This window comes from Equus caballus, chromosome 29 (assembly GCF_041296265.1).
Source record: "Equus caballus isolate H_3958 breed thoroughbred chromosome 29, TB-T2T, whole genome shotgun sequence".
Lineage (NCBI taxonomy): Eukaryota > Metazoa > Chordata > Mammalia > Perissodactyla > Equidae > Equus > Equus caballus.
The window spans coordinates 21,257,650-21,275,308 of NC_091712.1; the positions used below are offsets into that span (position 1 = coordinate 21,257,650).

A 17,659-nucleotide genomic window follows, 5' to 3' on the forward strand; every position below is an offset into this window, starting at 1 on the left:
GAGAGGTAAAACTGAGACCTTGTTTTAACACGCATTTCAGATTAGAAGGAAAAATTTTGAAAAAATTTTTTATTTTTATTGGCTTTTTATTCTTTAGTGAAGTGACTACTCATGACCCTTGCCCATTTTTCCATTCTCATTTGTAGAAGAATATGGATGTCATACATACTAACCTTTAGTTACGTACATTTCAAACATTTATTTTGATGTTTATAATACTTAATATGGCTTTTTAATTACATGATACAGTAATTTACAAGGTTAATGTAGCCCTATCTTTTAATCTTTAGTGTTTTCTGCGTTGTGTTTTGATTACAGAGTCTCATCTCTAAATTAAGATTTTAAAGACAATCTACTCACTTCATCTAATACTTTTAACTTTTTTTTTCAGACCTTCATCTTTATCTATTTTTTTTTCTTAACAAGCCTTTAGGGTTTCTACTGGAACTGCAGTGAATTAATAAATTTGGGCATAAATTGACACTATTAGAATGCCGAGTCCTTCTAAAGAGCAGTACAGCATTCCCTCATTTTATTTCAGTCAGGTCTTCTTTTATTTCCTTCAGTAAAGTTTCAAGCACGTACACACATGTGTGTCTGCGTATATATCCTGTTATAGATTTCTTGTCAGGATAAAAGATTTAACGGGTTTTGAAGAAATTCTAAATAAAATCTATTGCTACAATCTAAGGAAACTATTGATTTTTATGCATTTATCTTATATGGTACCAATGTAATGAATTCTTACTACCTGAGCAATCTTTCTGTTGATTTTCTTGAATTTTCTGGTAAATAATCATACCCCTGCTAATTAGAATTCTGCCCCTTCCACTAATTTATAGATAAATTTTTTAAAATTCATATTAATTTATATATAAATTTTTTTAAAGAACAAGAAAAATTAATGTGGATAAAACAGACATTAAGTGAATATAAGAACAAAAAACAGTTTTATTTAATTAAACCAAGAATAAGTTTAATTTGAAAAAAAACAATAAAGGAAGAACCTATTTTAGAAAATTCATTTAATCACATTGTTCAGAACCTCCAAATTACTGAACAAAAAGGATACTAGACATCTTACTTTTCATATTAATGAGATCATAATAGATAATCTTAAGAAATTCTATTCTACTCTATTCCAGCTTTCTAAGAGTTTTTAGGAAGCATACCAATTAAAATACATCACATGCTTTTTAATCACATATTGCAACAATATTGTTTTTCTTGTCTTATCAATTAATACAATAAATTAATATACTACCTAATGTTAAATCACTCCTATATTCCTCAATCATATTTTTTAGCACATTTCTATACTTTTCAGACTTTATTTACAATTTCTGTATCTGTATCACAAAGTGAAATTGATGTATTGCACTTTTTTTTAAAGACTGTTTGTTTTTTTTAAAGATTGGCACCTGAGCTAACATCTGTTGCCAATCTTCTTCTTTTTCTTCTTCTTCTCCCCAAAGGACCCCTAGTACGTAGTTGTATATTCTAGTTGTGAGTGCCTCTGGTTGTGCCATGTGGGACGCCGCCTCAGCATGGCCTGATGAGCAGTGCCATGTCCACGCCTGGGATCTGAACCAGCAAACTCTGGGCCGCCGAAGCCAAGCACGTGAACTTAACCACTCAGCCATGAGGCCAGCCCCCTGCATTCTTTTTTTGTGTTAATATTTTATTATCAGCAATCTCATGGAATAAACAGGGAAGCCTATTCTATCTTTTTCTTTATTAAAAATGTTTGAAATAGCAGGAAACTTCTGCTCTTTGGAAACAGAACACAGCGATGAAACCATCTGAGCCTAGCGCCTCTGAGGCAAAGGGATTACACTGGGAAAATATTATCTTTCAGATTTTATGATTGTCTTATCTCTTCTTGGGTCAAGTTTGCAAATTTATAGCTTGGATCACTGTCTATTTTCAATACATTTTTATTCACAATATAAAATTATACACACTATTTTATAATTTCAAAATTTTCATCACCTGTGGCAGTTCCTACTTTTCACTTGTAACATCATATTGTCTTACTGTTTCTTAATCAGACTTGTCTGTATTTTCTCATTGTTTCTTAATCAGACTTGTTCTATTTTACTGGTTTTTTCAAATTAAACTTATTCTTGGTTTAATCAAGTAAAACTGTTTCTTGCTTTTATATTCATTTAATGTCTATTCTATCCATATTACTTTCTCCCATTCTTTAAAAAAAATTCTCAAAGCTAATGTTTAATCAATTTATTTCCCCTTTTTCTTGTTTTCTAATTATACAATGCCTTCAGCATCACTTTGTCCTAAAACCAAAGATTTTGATATGCAGATTTTCATTGTGGTTCGTGACTGCAATTTCAGTTTTGATCTCCCTTCAGCCACAGGACACTTAGAAAAGTACCTCAAATTTCCACATTTTTAAGCTATCTTTTCTGTTAATGTGATTTTAGTTTTATTGTGTGATCACAGAACCTAATCTCTTAGTTATTATTACATTTTGAATGTTAAGATATTCTTCATACCCTAATACATGCTCAATTTTTATTAATCTTCCATGAACATTTAAAAATAGATCACCCTTCTTAAGCATTCTTATGTCTTCTGCATTAACCATTTCTTCAGAGGATTACGATTTCTTTGCTCAACTTCGTGCTTCTCTTTCACACTACAAGTTTTCCTCAAATACGTGGAGATTCTTGTTAATCTATTCATATTTGTAAAGAAGAACACAGTGATCAGTTCAAACTGAAGATAGGTTTCCTCTAAACTACTAAGGCAGTAAATGTGTTTAGACTACAAACATGGGCTTATGGTGAAGGAGCAGGAGACCTTTGGTGTACGAGTCAAGTCCAAAGGAAGCTGGGGTACTGTCTTGCTCTCTTTGTCATCAGTGCTCAAACCAGGAGCCTTCAAATATAGAACCCTCTCATCACACACACGCCTTATTACAAAGGTGTTTTCTGCCCATAGTAGCCTAAGAGTTACAAGCCGTAACTGTTCTGTGATTGGCCCACTTTTGGCAATCTTTCAACTGTTTACTATGAGCCCACTATTACTGACTTGGGACTCGGGGTTTTTCTGACGTTCTACTGGAAACAGCAGTACTCATCTCCTTCATGTCACACTACTATAAGTCCGATGAAGGGAGGGGACACCTGTCTTTTTCATTTATAATATCAGTATCACCTAACACCTATCATTAGTGCCTGGTATTAAATAAATATGAATGAATGCATATTTGATTTTGCTGTCAATTTGATGTCACTGACTTTATGGAATTTATGGAAAGTCCTCAAATTTCTAGTCCATTGATAAAGCACCTCTGCTACTGCTCTGCCTTCTTTATCATTTTTATGTCATTGCAATGAGATTCTGAAAATGAGAAGTAAGCAAATGTGCTTAGTTAACTATTTTGAAGCACGTGTAGATACACTCCCTAGAGTCTGATTTACTGTGGCACTTATCACTCACACTCAAAATTCAGCTCCTATTTTATAGTTTCCCAATTAAAAATTACACAATACCCAAACTAATGGGTTCCTAATATTCTATAAGTCCTACTATAAGCTACAAATGAATATTTATAATCATTAATATCAGTAAGAAAGACAAACCAGAACATATTAAATAAATCTATTATTTTTTTTTTAAATAAACAGCTTTTGTTTCTTACCTGGCCAGTACTGAAGATCTGAACAAATGCTTTTAAGAGTTCTTGAATGTTGTCTATACAAGCAAGAGGAACGTAAAGTACCAAACATATCTAAGTAACCTGGAGAGAAATTGCACAAAGTGAATTTCCCAATGGCCAAACCAAATGTGGGGTGGGTGAAATCATATGGAATATAACAATTTTACCAAATATTAAAAAGACACAAAATACAAGTTTTGCCTCTTATTTGTCCATATATGACTCTGCTTTTAGAAATATCTAAAAACACTGCTAATCTAATTACAGTTCTTCATCACTTTACTGTCTATCACTTGTTTGTGAGATTCTCTCTTTTATCTGATATACGAATATAGCTGACAAGGAAATGAAATTCAAATTAAGAGGTAAAAGATATATACTTTTAGCTAAAGTTACTTTTAGTTAAGAGCATAAAGAGACAAAAGAATTGCTATTTCCTAGAGACAATTTCAAAAACTCTAATGAACAATGTGATAAAACACTGCAAACCAGAGGTCTTCCATAGTCATTGGGTACAAAGAACGTTCCTTCCGTAGCTGGAGGCCACGAATAGTTCAGTAATCCTTCCTAATTCCCACTCTTGACTAATAGGCCCCATTTTAGGTTACACCCGTGACCCCAGGGAAAAGGTAGGCAACAAAAATAGACACTGGTTCTCATCTATCCTTATATTACAGTTAGGATTCAGGGATTTTTCTAAGAACCCTTACGGTCAAGTCAAGAAGCCCCTTCTTAATATCTCTGTCTGCCTAAGCCAAGAAAACGGCTGGCAGTAAGAGGAACAACCTTAAAAGAAAATGTAATGTGCAGCCCAGAAGAGCAATAGTAATAATAACACTATAATAATAATGATAGTAACAAAAATTTTACTCTCCTGAATACTTACTATGGACCACGTACTTTACTTAGACTATTTCATTTGATCCTCCAACGTGAGATAAGGAGTTACTCCCCACACTTCACATGAGAAAACAACCATTTAGAGAAAGAAAGTGAATCCCATAGTCACTGGGGGCAGGACTGAGTTTGGTCCTAGTCTCCTCCTCACTCTAAACCACTAACGGCTCCCCTCAGGAAGGAGGGAGCGTAGCATAAAAAATAATAAAATGAAAGCAGATTTTTAAAATTAGAAATGAGAGAGGAGCAATCACAACAGATACCAAAGAAATACAAAGGATCATAAAAGAATACTATGAAAAACTATATGCCAACAAATTGAACAACCTAGAAGAAATGGATAAATTCCTAGACTCATACAACCTCCCCAAACTGAATCAGAAGAAATAGAGAATCTGAATAGACCAATCACAAGTAAAGAAATAGAAACAGTAATCAAAAACCTCTCCCAAAATAAGAGTCCACGACCAGACTGCTTCTCTGGAGAAGTCTACCAAACATTCAAAGAAGATTTAATACCTATCCTTCTCAAACTATTCCAGAAAAGAGAGGAAGATGGGCACTCCCTAATACATTCTATGAAACCAACATCACCCTGATCTCCAAACCTGACAAGGACAGCACAAAGAAGGAAAACTACAGGCCAATATCACTGATGAACATAGATGCAAAAATCCTCAACAAAATTTTGGCAAACCGAATACAGCAATACATCAAAAAGAGTATACACCATGATCGAGTTGGATTTATACCAGGGACACAGGGATGGTTCAACATCCGCAAGTCAATAAACGTGATACACTACATTAACAAAATGAGAAACAAAAACCACATGATCATCTCAATAGATGCAGAGAAAGCATCCGACAAGATCCAACATCCATTTATGATAAAAACCCTCAATAAAATAGGTATAGAAGGAAAGTACCTCAACATAATAAAGGCCATATATGGCAAACCCACAGCCAACATCATAGTCAACGGACAAAAACTGAAACCCATCCCTCTCAGAACAGGAACAAGACAAGGGTGCCCACTTTCACCACTCTTATTCAACATAGTACTGGAGGTTTTGGCCAGAGCAATTCGGCAGGAAAAAGAAGTAAAAGGAATCCAAATAGGCAACGAAGAAGTAAAACTCTCGCTGTTTGCAGACGACATGATCTTATATATAGAAAACCCCAAAGAATCCTTAGGAAAACTGTTAGAAACAATCAACAGCTACAGCAAAGTTGCAGGGTACAAAATCAACATACATAAATCAGTAGCATTTCTATACGCTAACAATGAACTAACAGAAAAAGATCTCAAGAACTCAATCCCATTCACAATCGCAACGAAAAGGATAAAATACCTTGGGATAAATTTAACCAAGGAAGTGAAAGATCTATACGATGAAAACTACAAGACTTTCTTGAAACAAATCGATGACGACATAAAGAGATGGAAAGACATTCCAGGCACATGGATTGGAAGAATAAACATAGTTAAAACGTCCATACTACCTAAAGCAACCTACAGATTCAACGCTATCCCAATCAGAATTCCAACGTCATTCTTTACAGAAATTGAACAAAGAATCCTAAAATTCATACGGGGCAACAAAAGACCCCAAATTGCTAAAGCAATCCTGAGAAAGAAGAACAAAGCTGGAGGCATCACAATCCCTGACTTCAAAACATACTACAAAGCTACAGTAATCAAAACAGCATGGTACTGGTACAAAAACAGATGCACAGATCAATGGAACAGAATTGAAAGCCCAGAAATAAAACCACACATCTATGGACAGCTAATCTTCGAGAAAGGAGCTGAGGGCCTACAATGGAGAAAAGAAAGTCTCTTCAACAAGTGGTGCTGGGAAAACTGGACAGCCACATGTAAAAGAATGAAAATCAACCATTCTTTTTCACCATTCAGTAAAATAAACTCAAAATGGATCAAAGACCTAAAGATTAGGCCTGAAACAATAAGTCTTTCTAGAAGAGAATATAGGCAGTACACTCTTTGACATCAGCTTCAAAAGAATCTTTTCAGACACCATAACCCCTCAGATGAGGGAAACAATAGAAAGAATAAACAAATGGGAGTTCATCAGACTAAAGAGCTTCTTCAAGGCAAGAGAAAACAGGATTGAAACAAAAAAATAGCCCACTAATTGGGAAAAAATATTCACAAGTTATTTATCTGACAAAGGGTTAATCTCCATAATATATAAAGAACTCACACAGCTCAACAACAAAAAAATCAAACCAAACAAAAAAATCAAACAAAATGGGCAGGGGACACGAACAGATATTTCTCCAAAGAAGATATACGATGGCCAATAGACACATGAAAAGATGCTCATCATCACTAATCATGAGGGAAATGCAAATCAAAAACTACACTAAGATATCACCTTACACCTGTTAGAATGGCAAAAATATCCAAAACCAAGAGTGACAAACATTGGAGAGGCTGTGCAGAAAAAGGAACCCTCATACACTGTTGGTGGGAATGCAAACTGGTGCAGCCACTATGGAAAACAGTATGGAGATTTCTCAAAAAGTTAAAAATAGAAATACCTTATGACCCATCCATCCCACTACTGGGTATCTACTCTAAGAACCTGAAATCAGCAATTCCAAAAGTCCCATGCACCCCTATGTTCATTGCAGCATTATTCACAATAGCCAAATCATGGAACAAACCTAAGTGCCCAGCAACTGATGATTGGATAAAGAAGATAGGGTACATATATACAATGGAATACTACTCAGCCATAAAAAAGGACAAAGTCGTCCCATTCACAAGAACATGGACAGACCTTGAGGGTATTATGTTGAGTGAAATAAGCCAGACCGAGAAAGACGAACTCTGTATGACTCCACTCATAGGTGGTAGTTAACATATGGACAAAGAGAACTGATCAGTGGTTACCAGGGTTGGGGGAGGGCACTAGGGGTCAAGTGGTGTACCTACAACATGACTAATAATGATGTACAACTGTAATTTCACAAGGTTGTTAACTATCATAATCTTAATAAAAAAAAAATGAAAGCAGACTTTTAATCCAAGCTCAAAAACTTTTTTCTCACTCTTGAATTCTTTATTTATCCAAAAGAAGAATGAAGAATTAGTAAATGAATTAAGTTTATACAAAGTACAGCTTCAAATCAAACCTTTGTCACAAAACTATTCAAACTTGCTCTATTATTCCCGGGCTTCTACAGCTTACATTGATTAAAAAAATCTCTCCTTTCATCAGCATAAAACAAGTATTTTGATAAGCCTCTAAAATTCCTTAAGTACCACCCAAAAAGAAACTCACGCAGCTGACGTTCCTTTCAAACAAACTGCCTACTTATTATAATACTAGATCATTATAAGATTCAAATAAGAAAATTCAAATAAGAAAAGACATTCTATAAAATAAGGGACTATGACTGTTTCTTCAATGTATTCCTAGAGATTAGTATGTTACCTGGAATCCAATAAATGTTTGTCATCTAAAATTTAAAAAAAAAACAAACAACACACAACACTCCCTATTCTAAACACTATGTAGTATCCTGTACTAGATCCTGGAACAGAAAATGGACCCTAGCGGAAAAACTAGCGATTTGGAGAAATTAACTTTTATTTTGTAAAATCTAGATAAAGTCTATAGTTTAGTTAAAAGTACTATACTGATGTTAATTTCTTAGTTTTGACAAACGTACCATGGTTCTATAAGTAGTTAACATTAGGGGAGGCCAGACGAAGAGTATACAGGAACTCTCTGTACTACCTTTGCAACTTCTCTGTAAATCTACAATTCTTCCAATATGAACAGTGACCCCAAAAACAAAAAGAACTCAGAAAAGAACCTGGCACATAGTAGATGTTAATAAATGGTATCTATCAGAATTATTAATAGCATTAAAATGGCTTATTTTTAATTGGAAGAAAAAATATCTTGACTTACCATATTTATTTTCAAAGAAGGACTGTGCAGAGACATGAGATGTATGCCAATGGGAAGAAACGTTTTTGCCTTTGCAAAATCCAGGAAGTAGACTGTCTACCAGTTGATCAATCTGTCCAACTTTTAACTCAGATAATCCAAGGTCTCTCAAGTTCACTACAGCCTGTAACAGAATCCGCCCAAGTAAGCAGTTTTATCAAGGTATTTAACTTAAAGAGTTATCATCAGTTGAAACAATATGGATTTTTAAAAATCCAACAAATGTACTGATTTCCCTTTTCTTCCTAATATTTAAAAAATAAGTTGGTACAAATATTTTTATAATTCTAGTTTTACTGAGGTTGGTCATATGAGGTTTGACAAAGGTGAAAAAATCCTATTCCCAATGGTATCACCAGTCCACGGAGATTTAAAGCTTCCTCCAGTCCCTACTGCCCATAGGCAGAAGCCCATTTGATAGAGAAAGGGTATGCTCTGTCACCACAGGACATCTCACTCTTCCGGCCTCAGTGCTGAGATCCTTCTTTGAACTGAGAGGCTCTATAGTTACCTATCTCTAACTTCAACTAAGGAGGGAAACTGAACAAGGTCAAAATGTGTGCAAACCAGGCAAGAAAATGCACTCACCTTGAAACAGTTCTAAAGTAACTAAAATTGGATTGAGGTGAGTTATTTTCTTGTCCACATGAGCTGATAGGAAAACACTAAAGACCGGTAACAATTACAAGCCCCAAACAGCTAGAACTTGAAGCAAGGAGAGCAAAAACAGAGTTAAGTAATGTAACAACTTCTTACGGTGGATGTAAAGTTACATCCACAGATTTTATAGCTGTGGATTGACATTCAGGGGTTTTGTCACTTCCTAGCTTTGTGAGAAGTCATTCATATTCTTAGAATCCATTTCCTCACCAGTAAAATGAGGACGAAATACGCCCTGCCTATTTCACAACGAGATAGTATGGGTCAACGGAAGACATCATGCCTTCCTCACCTGTGTATCCTAACATATGTAGTGAGATAGTTAGAGGCATGATGAAAGCAAATACTTAAAAGTGCTTTGTAAACTTCTAAAAATTATTCAGTGTAAAGGATATTATTATAATGGAAACAGAAGGACTGAAATATTCAAGAGCAACTTTTCAACAGTTATCTTTTAAAATGGGAAACCTAAAAGTCTGTTTACAATACATAGACTTCAAAAGGGAAATACAGAGTCTTAACTAAGAAAGAGAATGACTCCCCTTACTGATTGGGTGTCAGGTCCTCGGACCACAAAAGCATGGTAAATACACTACCTGGTAACTACCATTACAGAGACATAAAAACAAGTGGTGAGAGAAACACGGAACACAGAGCAACTAATTTCCTAAATAGGATGAGGCTTCACTGAGGTAACAACTAATTAGCAAAATGCTGGGGGAGGAAGCCTTGTGGAAGGGGGCAAAGAAGAAGTCATCAAAGGGCCGGGAATGTTTGAGATGTAGTAAAAAGTTTAGTGACGGAAGAAGGGACTAGGAAGACAGGCTATGGACAAATTGTGAAGAGCACTGTTTGAATTTAATTCTAGAGCTAATAAGATTAGTTTTGTTTGATAGAAAGAAAATAGAAGATAAAGAAGATACGCTGGATAGAAGAAGAGAAAAACGGTCTGAGGCTGAACTAAACCCTAACTAAGAAGGATGGAAATAACAAATCACAGACAGCAGACATTTGAAGAAACGGGCAGAGTAAGAGAGATGGGAGGGAGAAGGGTGCTGGATGGATGTGCTGGTTTTCGATTGTTGTCTCTCAGCTCCTATTCATCCCTCTTGTTGCCATGAACACGGATGTGGGCCCTTTAAGTATTTTTCCTTTGCCAGCTGGCACGATGTCAAGCTGTGTCAGTAGAGGGCACTCGAGAGACACTGCAGGAGGAAAGAGGGTTTGTTCCTGGTTCTAGAGTGCTCACTCAGCGAGCTCCTGTCTGCAGCACGCATGGTTTCTCTCCTGCAGCTTGTGCAGCTTCTCCAAAGCCTGGCCCATGCAGCGCAGTGGCCAGCAGTACCCAGCAGCTTCCCATGGCACCACTCCTTCACCGGGCAGTTTTGGAGCAGTTTTTCCAGTGAGAAACATGCCCGTGAACAGCTTTCCCTGGTACCCGAGGGGGCAGATCTCCATCAAGTTCAGCTGGCGTGGCCCCAGTGACTTCTCTGCTGTTCAGTGAGCCAAGGCCATGCCCTCCCCCACAAGATCAGGACCTCAGCCCGAGGGAGGAGAACTCTTCCTGGGATGCTCCATCTCAGTCTGAGGAGGATTAGCTGTTCCTGGAATCTGCTCGTCTTATATGAATTTTAGAGTTTTCTTTACTTATTACTAGCCAATCTATACTTATTCCAATCCTCTGTAAAAATATAGTTGTTTAAATAATAAACTAAAAAGTTATACTAATTTTTTACATTAAATTTTCATTGTTCAAATAACTATGCGGTTTCTTTCTCCCAGTTAGACCCAGACCAATAAAAAGGGGCTGAAACCGCTTTAAGATTAAATATACTGGAATCTGGGGGAGTAGCTCAGTTTCAGACATCTTAATTTTGAGGTCCCTGGAGCCTGTCTAGAGGGACATTTTAACAAGCCACTAGATAAATTACTTTAAAACTTTAGAGAGACTTTAGGTTTGAGATATATTTGGGAGTTAGCAGAACAAAGATATATAAACGTTATGTGAAGATATGAAAACGGGTAACATAACCTGGGAGACTGTGCATAACGAATATTAGATTAAGGATAAATGCACAGTACACTCAATATTTAAGGGGTTGGCCACAAAAAAGGCCAGCGAAACAGAAAGAGAAAAAAATCAGCAATATAACTTCACTCAACTTAAGAGTATTTTGAAAGTAGTGGATGTTCAGCAAGATCAAATGCTAAGGAAAAGTTGAAAAAGATGTGAATTTTTTAAAAGGCCTATACTTAGTATTAAGGAAATCAACAAAATATAGCAAAATAAGTCTGTAAAATGGTAAAAGTAGTAGCCAAACTACAATGGGATGTAGTGTGAACGAAAGTTTTGCAGGTACAGTTCTAAGTTCAGAGTATCTTTTTCAAGCACTCTGAAAGCAAAGGGAAAAGAAGTCAGTAGCTTGAAGGAAGTTGAAAGGAAGATTTTTTACTTGCACTGTGGAGCGGATGTTTGAATGAGCAAGACCTGATGAGAGCAAAGTCGCCACACAGCAAAGGGAGTGAGAGGAGAGATGAGGTAGGATGCTTAAGGAGAGTGAAATGTTTGTGAAGCAATAACGAGCAGTCAGTGAAGACAAGAGTAAGGCTAGTGAGGGTACATCAGAGGTAAAGAACATCACTTCTGTCTTTGAGACCATTACTCTTATGCTTCACACAGGCTTCTAGAAGCCCCAAAATGTACTTCACTACTGACCCAGCAATTTTAAAGATTTAGCAACACAAACGGTAAAAGTGGTGCTCTCTATAGCAACAAAAAATTGAAACAATATCCAAGAAAGGGACATCATACCCAACATTTTGAAGTCATTAAAAACATAGAAAACGACATAAATTCACAAAACTTTTAAATGAACAAAGCAGAATCTAAATCAGCATATAGAGCATGATCCAATTATTATAAAATATAAAACTACAAGAGAAAAAAGAGAAATGAAATATAAATACAAAGGTTAATAGCATTATCCCTGAGAAACAGGATCACAGGTGAATTTCTTCTACCTACATAATACTTGCCAAAATTTCTAACATGTACACAGTTTTGCTGCATGTAGCAATCTTGATACATGTAGCATTTTCATGAGGAAAGCTCTCTTCATGAGGAAAGCTCTCTTAGACCGTAACTTGTAACTTCGGAGAAAGGTGTCACGACAGCAGAAAGACAATGGCTACAGAAAGAGGCAACAGGAACTGGGCAGAAAGTATAAATAGGAAGCATAAAAATGACAAAGACAAACCTTTCAGCTAGTTAAAATTTTATCCTAAGACAGCCCCCACAAACCCGCCCCCAAAGTGAACTTTTGTCCAACTCCTCCACTCTCCTTTGCTATAGCCCCTGATGTCAGGACTAACAATATAAACTACTTATGGGCTAAAGAGGCTTTGGGGAAACTTAACTATAGATTATAATGTTTTCTATGAAAAATGTCTTCTGAGCTACAAGCAACTATCTTATTAAGGAACTGTATAAACACAAAGGCTCCTAGGCTGGGAATTCCCTACTATCCTAGGCAACACTGATTTTAGAATTCTCTGAGTACCGAAAGTATATTTTCATAGCTTAGACATTTCACTTTCCGGTTCCTATGTGCTAATTGTTCAGCTACAGTGAAAGCTCCTATAAGGTGGTAGATGACAACTTCTTACTTTTCTATCTTCCCTGAGACTGGGAAGGCAATCTTGGTCATTAACTGCGGGTTCACTGCTACTGTGAGATGAACACGAAAGAGTATCTAAGTGGTATCATTCGAGTAGTAATCTAGGAAGTGAATACCAAATATACCGCCACATGAAAATTTTTATAGATTAAATGTTAAAGAATAAAACCAACTTTTATCACCTTACCCCCATCAGAATGGCTATAATCAACAAGACAAAAAAAAAACAAATGTTGGAGAGGATGTGGAGAAAAGGGAACCCTCATACAGTACTGGTGGGAATGAAACTGGTGGAGCCACTACTGGAAACAGTATGGAGATGTCTCAAAAAATTAAACATAGAAATACCATACAACCAAGCTATCTTATTACTGGGTATTTATCCAAAGAACTTGAAATCAACAATTCAAAGAGACTTAGGCACTCCTACGCCCATTGCAGCATTATTCACAACAGCCAAGACGTGGAAGCAACCCAAGTGCCCACTGACTGATGAATGGATAAAGAAGATGTGGTATATACACACAATGGAATACTATTCAGCCATAAAAAAAAGATGAAATGGTCCCATTCACAACCACACGGCTGGACTCTGAGGGTATTGTGTTAAGCAACATAACCCAGACGGAGAAAGACAAACACTGTATGATTTCATTCATACGTAGAAGATAAACTAACACATGCACAAAGAGAATAGTCTCGTGGTTACCAGAGGGGAAGGGGGTTAGGGGGTGGGCATAAGGGGTAAAGGGACACATTTATATGATGACTGGCAAATAATAATGTACAACTGAAATTTCACAATGTTATAAACCAGTATGACCTCAATAAAATTTTTTTTTAAAAACTAACTTTTCTATATGTAAAATAAAGCCAGAATTAGACATCTTTAATAATGTAACAAACTAAGCTAAAGACCGAAATCACCTTGTTCCAAATAGCTAAACACAGAAAGATCTTTCAAACATGTCTACGATGTACTAAATCAAAAAAGGTTTGTCACACAACCAGGGGAAAAGCTATTACCTCACTGCTGGGAGCCTCACGCTCAGGAACTGCATCTCGATGATGGTTTTGTGAAACGGATGCACTGAGAGAAATAAACGTGGTTTTAGGTGACTGAAAGGCATTGATGAGATGACTCAGAGGAACTGTAACCTAGAAGAAGATAAAAGTCGAAATTAAGAGTGTATTTAAAAAAAACAACAGAAAAAAAATTTTTTTGGCAGGATTTGGGATGTTTAAAAAGTTACATACACTGTATATCAAAACTATATATTAAAAATTGTAAATACTTAGATTTATTGCTGGCAGGAAGACAATGGGTATATTCTTTCAGGATAGTATTCTGGCTATATGAATCAAAAGTATTAAGAATACAGTCATGCGCTGAATGATGACGTTTCGTGGAGGATGGACCACATATACCATGGTAGTCCCAGAAGATTAGTACCATATAGCCTAGGTGTGTAGCAGGCTGTACCATCTAGGTTTGTGTAAGTCACTCTACGATGTTTTCACAATGACGAAATCACCTAACAATGCATTTCTCAGACAGTATCCTTGTTAAGTGACACATGACTGTATACACATTTCGTTGTCCCAGCAATCTAATTTCTAGGAATTTATTCTAAGGAAGTAATCTGATTAAGTGCTTGCCTACACGTAGATGACAATTTTTATCAAAACATTTTACAATTAGTGGAAAGCTAGAAATGTCCACCGTTAGAGGAGTGGCTAAATAAATGATACCACCACAAAATGAAATATCTCACAGACTTTTTAAAAAGGTAAGCATATATCCAGAACCTTAAACTTAGCCTCCCCACTGCACCATCCTGTTCTAAGTCACCGCCATCTAATCTATATGTGGATTTTTGCAACAGCCTCCTGACTATTCTCCCTGCGCCTGCGCCATTAAAACCAAAGTCCGATGACACCACTCCTCTGCTCAAAACCCTTCAACGGCTTCTCTTCCCACTCACAGTAAAAGCCGAAGTCCTAACAACCAGGACAGAGAAAGCCCTCCGTGGCTCTTTACTCCACCTCCTAATCTATCCACCACTACACTCCCCTTCATTCTCTCCGCTCTGGCCCCACTGATCTCCTTGCTGCTCCTGGAACACACCTGGCAGGCCCTCACCTCAAGGCCTTGGGACTGCCGTTGATTCCCTCTCGCTCAGTTAGTAACACAGCCTGCTTTCAAACTCCCTTCAGTTCTTAACTTAAAAGTCATCTTTTCATGAGTCTTTTCCCTAGCCACCCTATTTCATTTTTCAACAACCCTCCTCTAAAAAATATTCCTTATCCCCCTTTTCTGCTCTATTTTCTTAAAGATTGGCACATAAGCTAACAACTTTGCCAATTTTTTTTAATTATTATTATTCCCAAATCCCCCCAGTACATAGTTGTATATTCTAGTTGTGGCATGTGGGACGCCACCCCAGCATGGCCCGACAAGCGGTGCCACGTCCGTGCCCAGGATCCAAACCCATGAAACCCTGGGCGGCCAAAGTGGAGCATGCGAACTCAACCACTTGGCCACCGGGCTGGCCCCTGTGCTCTATTTTTTTCTTGACACTTTGACTATCTAACACACTTTATATATTTACTTATTTATCTATATATTGTCATCTGTCTCTCTCATCCCATTTTGTGACACCAACTGGGTGTCCAAAAGTTCAATTCAATTGACACCAAGTACCCAGAGGCTAAGAGCTCAGCCTCACAAGCCTGATCCCATTTCAGATGCCATACAAAAGTCCCAGGCCACCCATACTTCTAATCTACCAGACAGATATAAATCAGGGTTTCCTACAACCTCCTCCTAAGGTTCAATAATTTGCTAGAACAGCTAAAAGAATTAAGGAAAATACTTTACTTAAGGGAACATATGCCTCAGCATAATAAGGCCATATATGACACAGCGAACATCATACTCAGTGGTGAAAAGCTAAAAAGCCAAAAGCTTTTCCTCTAAGATCAGGAACAAGGCAATCTTGACACTTTCATTCAACACAGTATTTGAAGTCCTAACCAGAGCAATTAGGTAAGAAAAAAAATAAAACGCATCCATATTGGAAAGGAAAAAGTAAAACTGTCACTATTTGTAGATGACATGATATTATATATAGAACACCCTGAAGAAGCCATCAAAAACTGTAAGAACTAACAAACAAATTCAGTAAAGCTGTAGGATACAAAATCAATACACAAAAATCTGTTGTGTTTCTATATGCTAACGACAAAATATCAGAAAGAGAAATAAAAGAAAACCCCATTTACAATTGCATCAAAAAGAATAAAATACCTAGGAGTAAATTTAAGACAGGAGATGAAAGACCTGTGTACTAAAAACTACAAGACATTAATGAAAGAAATTGAAGACACAAATAATTGGAAAGATATTCCGTGCTCATAGATTAGAAGAATCACTATTGTTCAAATATCCATACTACTCAAAGCCATTATCGCTTCAATGCAATCCCTATCTAAATTCCAACGGCATTTTTCAAAGAAATAGAACAAATAATCCTAAAATTTGTGTGGAATCACAAAAAACCGCAAATAGCCAAAGCAACCTTGAGAAAGAAGAACAAAACTGAAAGCATCACACTCCCTGATTTCAAACTCTACTACAAAGCTGCAGTAATTAAAACATATGGCAATGGAACAGAATAGAGAGCCCAGAAATAAACCCACACATATATGGTCAATTCATTTACAACAAAAGAGCCAAGAATATACACCGGGGAAAGGACAGTCTCTGTCCTTAAATGACGTTGAGAAAACTGGACAGCCACATGCAAAAGAATGAAACTCAACCACTATTTTAGACCATACACAAAAATTAACTCAAAATGGATTAAAGATGAGGCTGGCCCCATGGCCTAGTGGTTAAGTTCAGCATGACCCACTTCCCTTGCCCAGGTTCAGTTCCTGGGCCGGACCTATACTACTAGTAGCAGCCATGCTGTGGCGGCAACCCACATACAAAAGAGAGGAAGAGTGGCACAGATGTTAGTTACTGCAGGGACAATCTTCCTCAAGCAAAAAGAGGAAGATTGGCAGCTCACGGCAAAATCTTCCTCAGCAAAAAAAAAAAAAAAAAAAAGGATTAAAGACTTGAACATAAGACCTAAAACCATAAAATTCCTAGAAGAAAACACAGGCAGTAAGCTCCTTGACATGTGTCTCGGCAAGATTTTTTGAATCTTGACACCAAAAGCAAAAGCAACAAAAGTAAAAATAAAGACGTGGGATTATACAATACTAAAAAGCTTCTGCACAGCAAAGGCCACCACCAACAAAACGAAAAGGCAACTTACTAAACGGGAGAAAATATTTGTAGATCATATATCTGATAACAGGCTCACATCCAGAATATATAAAGAACTCATACAACTCAATGACAAAAAAAAAAAAAAAGTCTCATTAAAAAATAGGCAGAAAATCTGAACAGATAATTTTCCAAAGACATACAAAATGGCCAAAATGTTCATGAAAAGATGTTCAACATCATTAATTATCAGGGAAATGTGAATCAAAACCCAAAATGAGCTATCATCTTACATCTGTTAGGCTGGCTATTACCAAAAAGATGAGAAATAATAAGTGTTGGCAAGGATGTTAAGAAAACGGAACCCTAGTGTACTATTGGTGGGAAGGTAAACTGGTGTAGTCACTATGGAAAACAGTATGGAAATTCCTCAAAAAATTAAAAATAGAACTGTCATATGATTCAGGAATTCC

The 17,659-nt window shown here is 36.6% G+C and overlaps 1 protein-coding gene across 1 annotated transcript in view; it reads right to left on the reverse strand.

Annotated features, from left to right (window-relative positions):
• YME1L1 (YME1 like 1 ATPase) overlaps positions 1-17,659 on the reverse strand; it is a 44,915-nt gene that overhangs the window by 21,566 nt on the left and 5,690 nt on the right. Inside the window, exons 2-4 of the mRNA XM_001495933.7 lie at positions 13,934-14,065; positions 8,532-8,694; positions 3,668-3,766 (exon numbers count right to left, since the gene is read on the reverse strand). Of these exons, the coding sequence (XP_001495983.2) occupies positions 3,668-3,766; positions 8,532-8,694; positions 13,934-14,065 (394 nt within the window). The remainder of the gene's footprint in view (positions 1-3,667; positions 3,767-8,531; positions 8,695-13,933; positions 14,066-17,659) is intronic.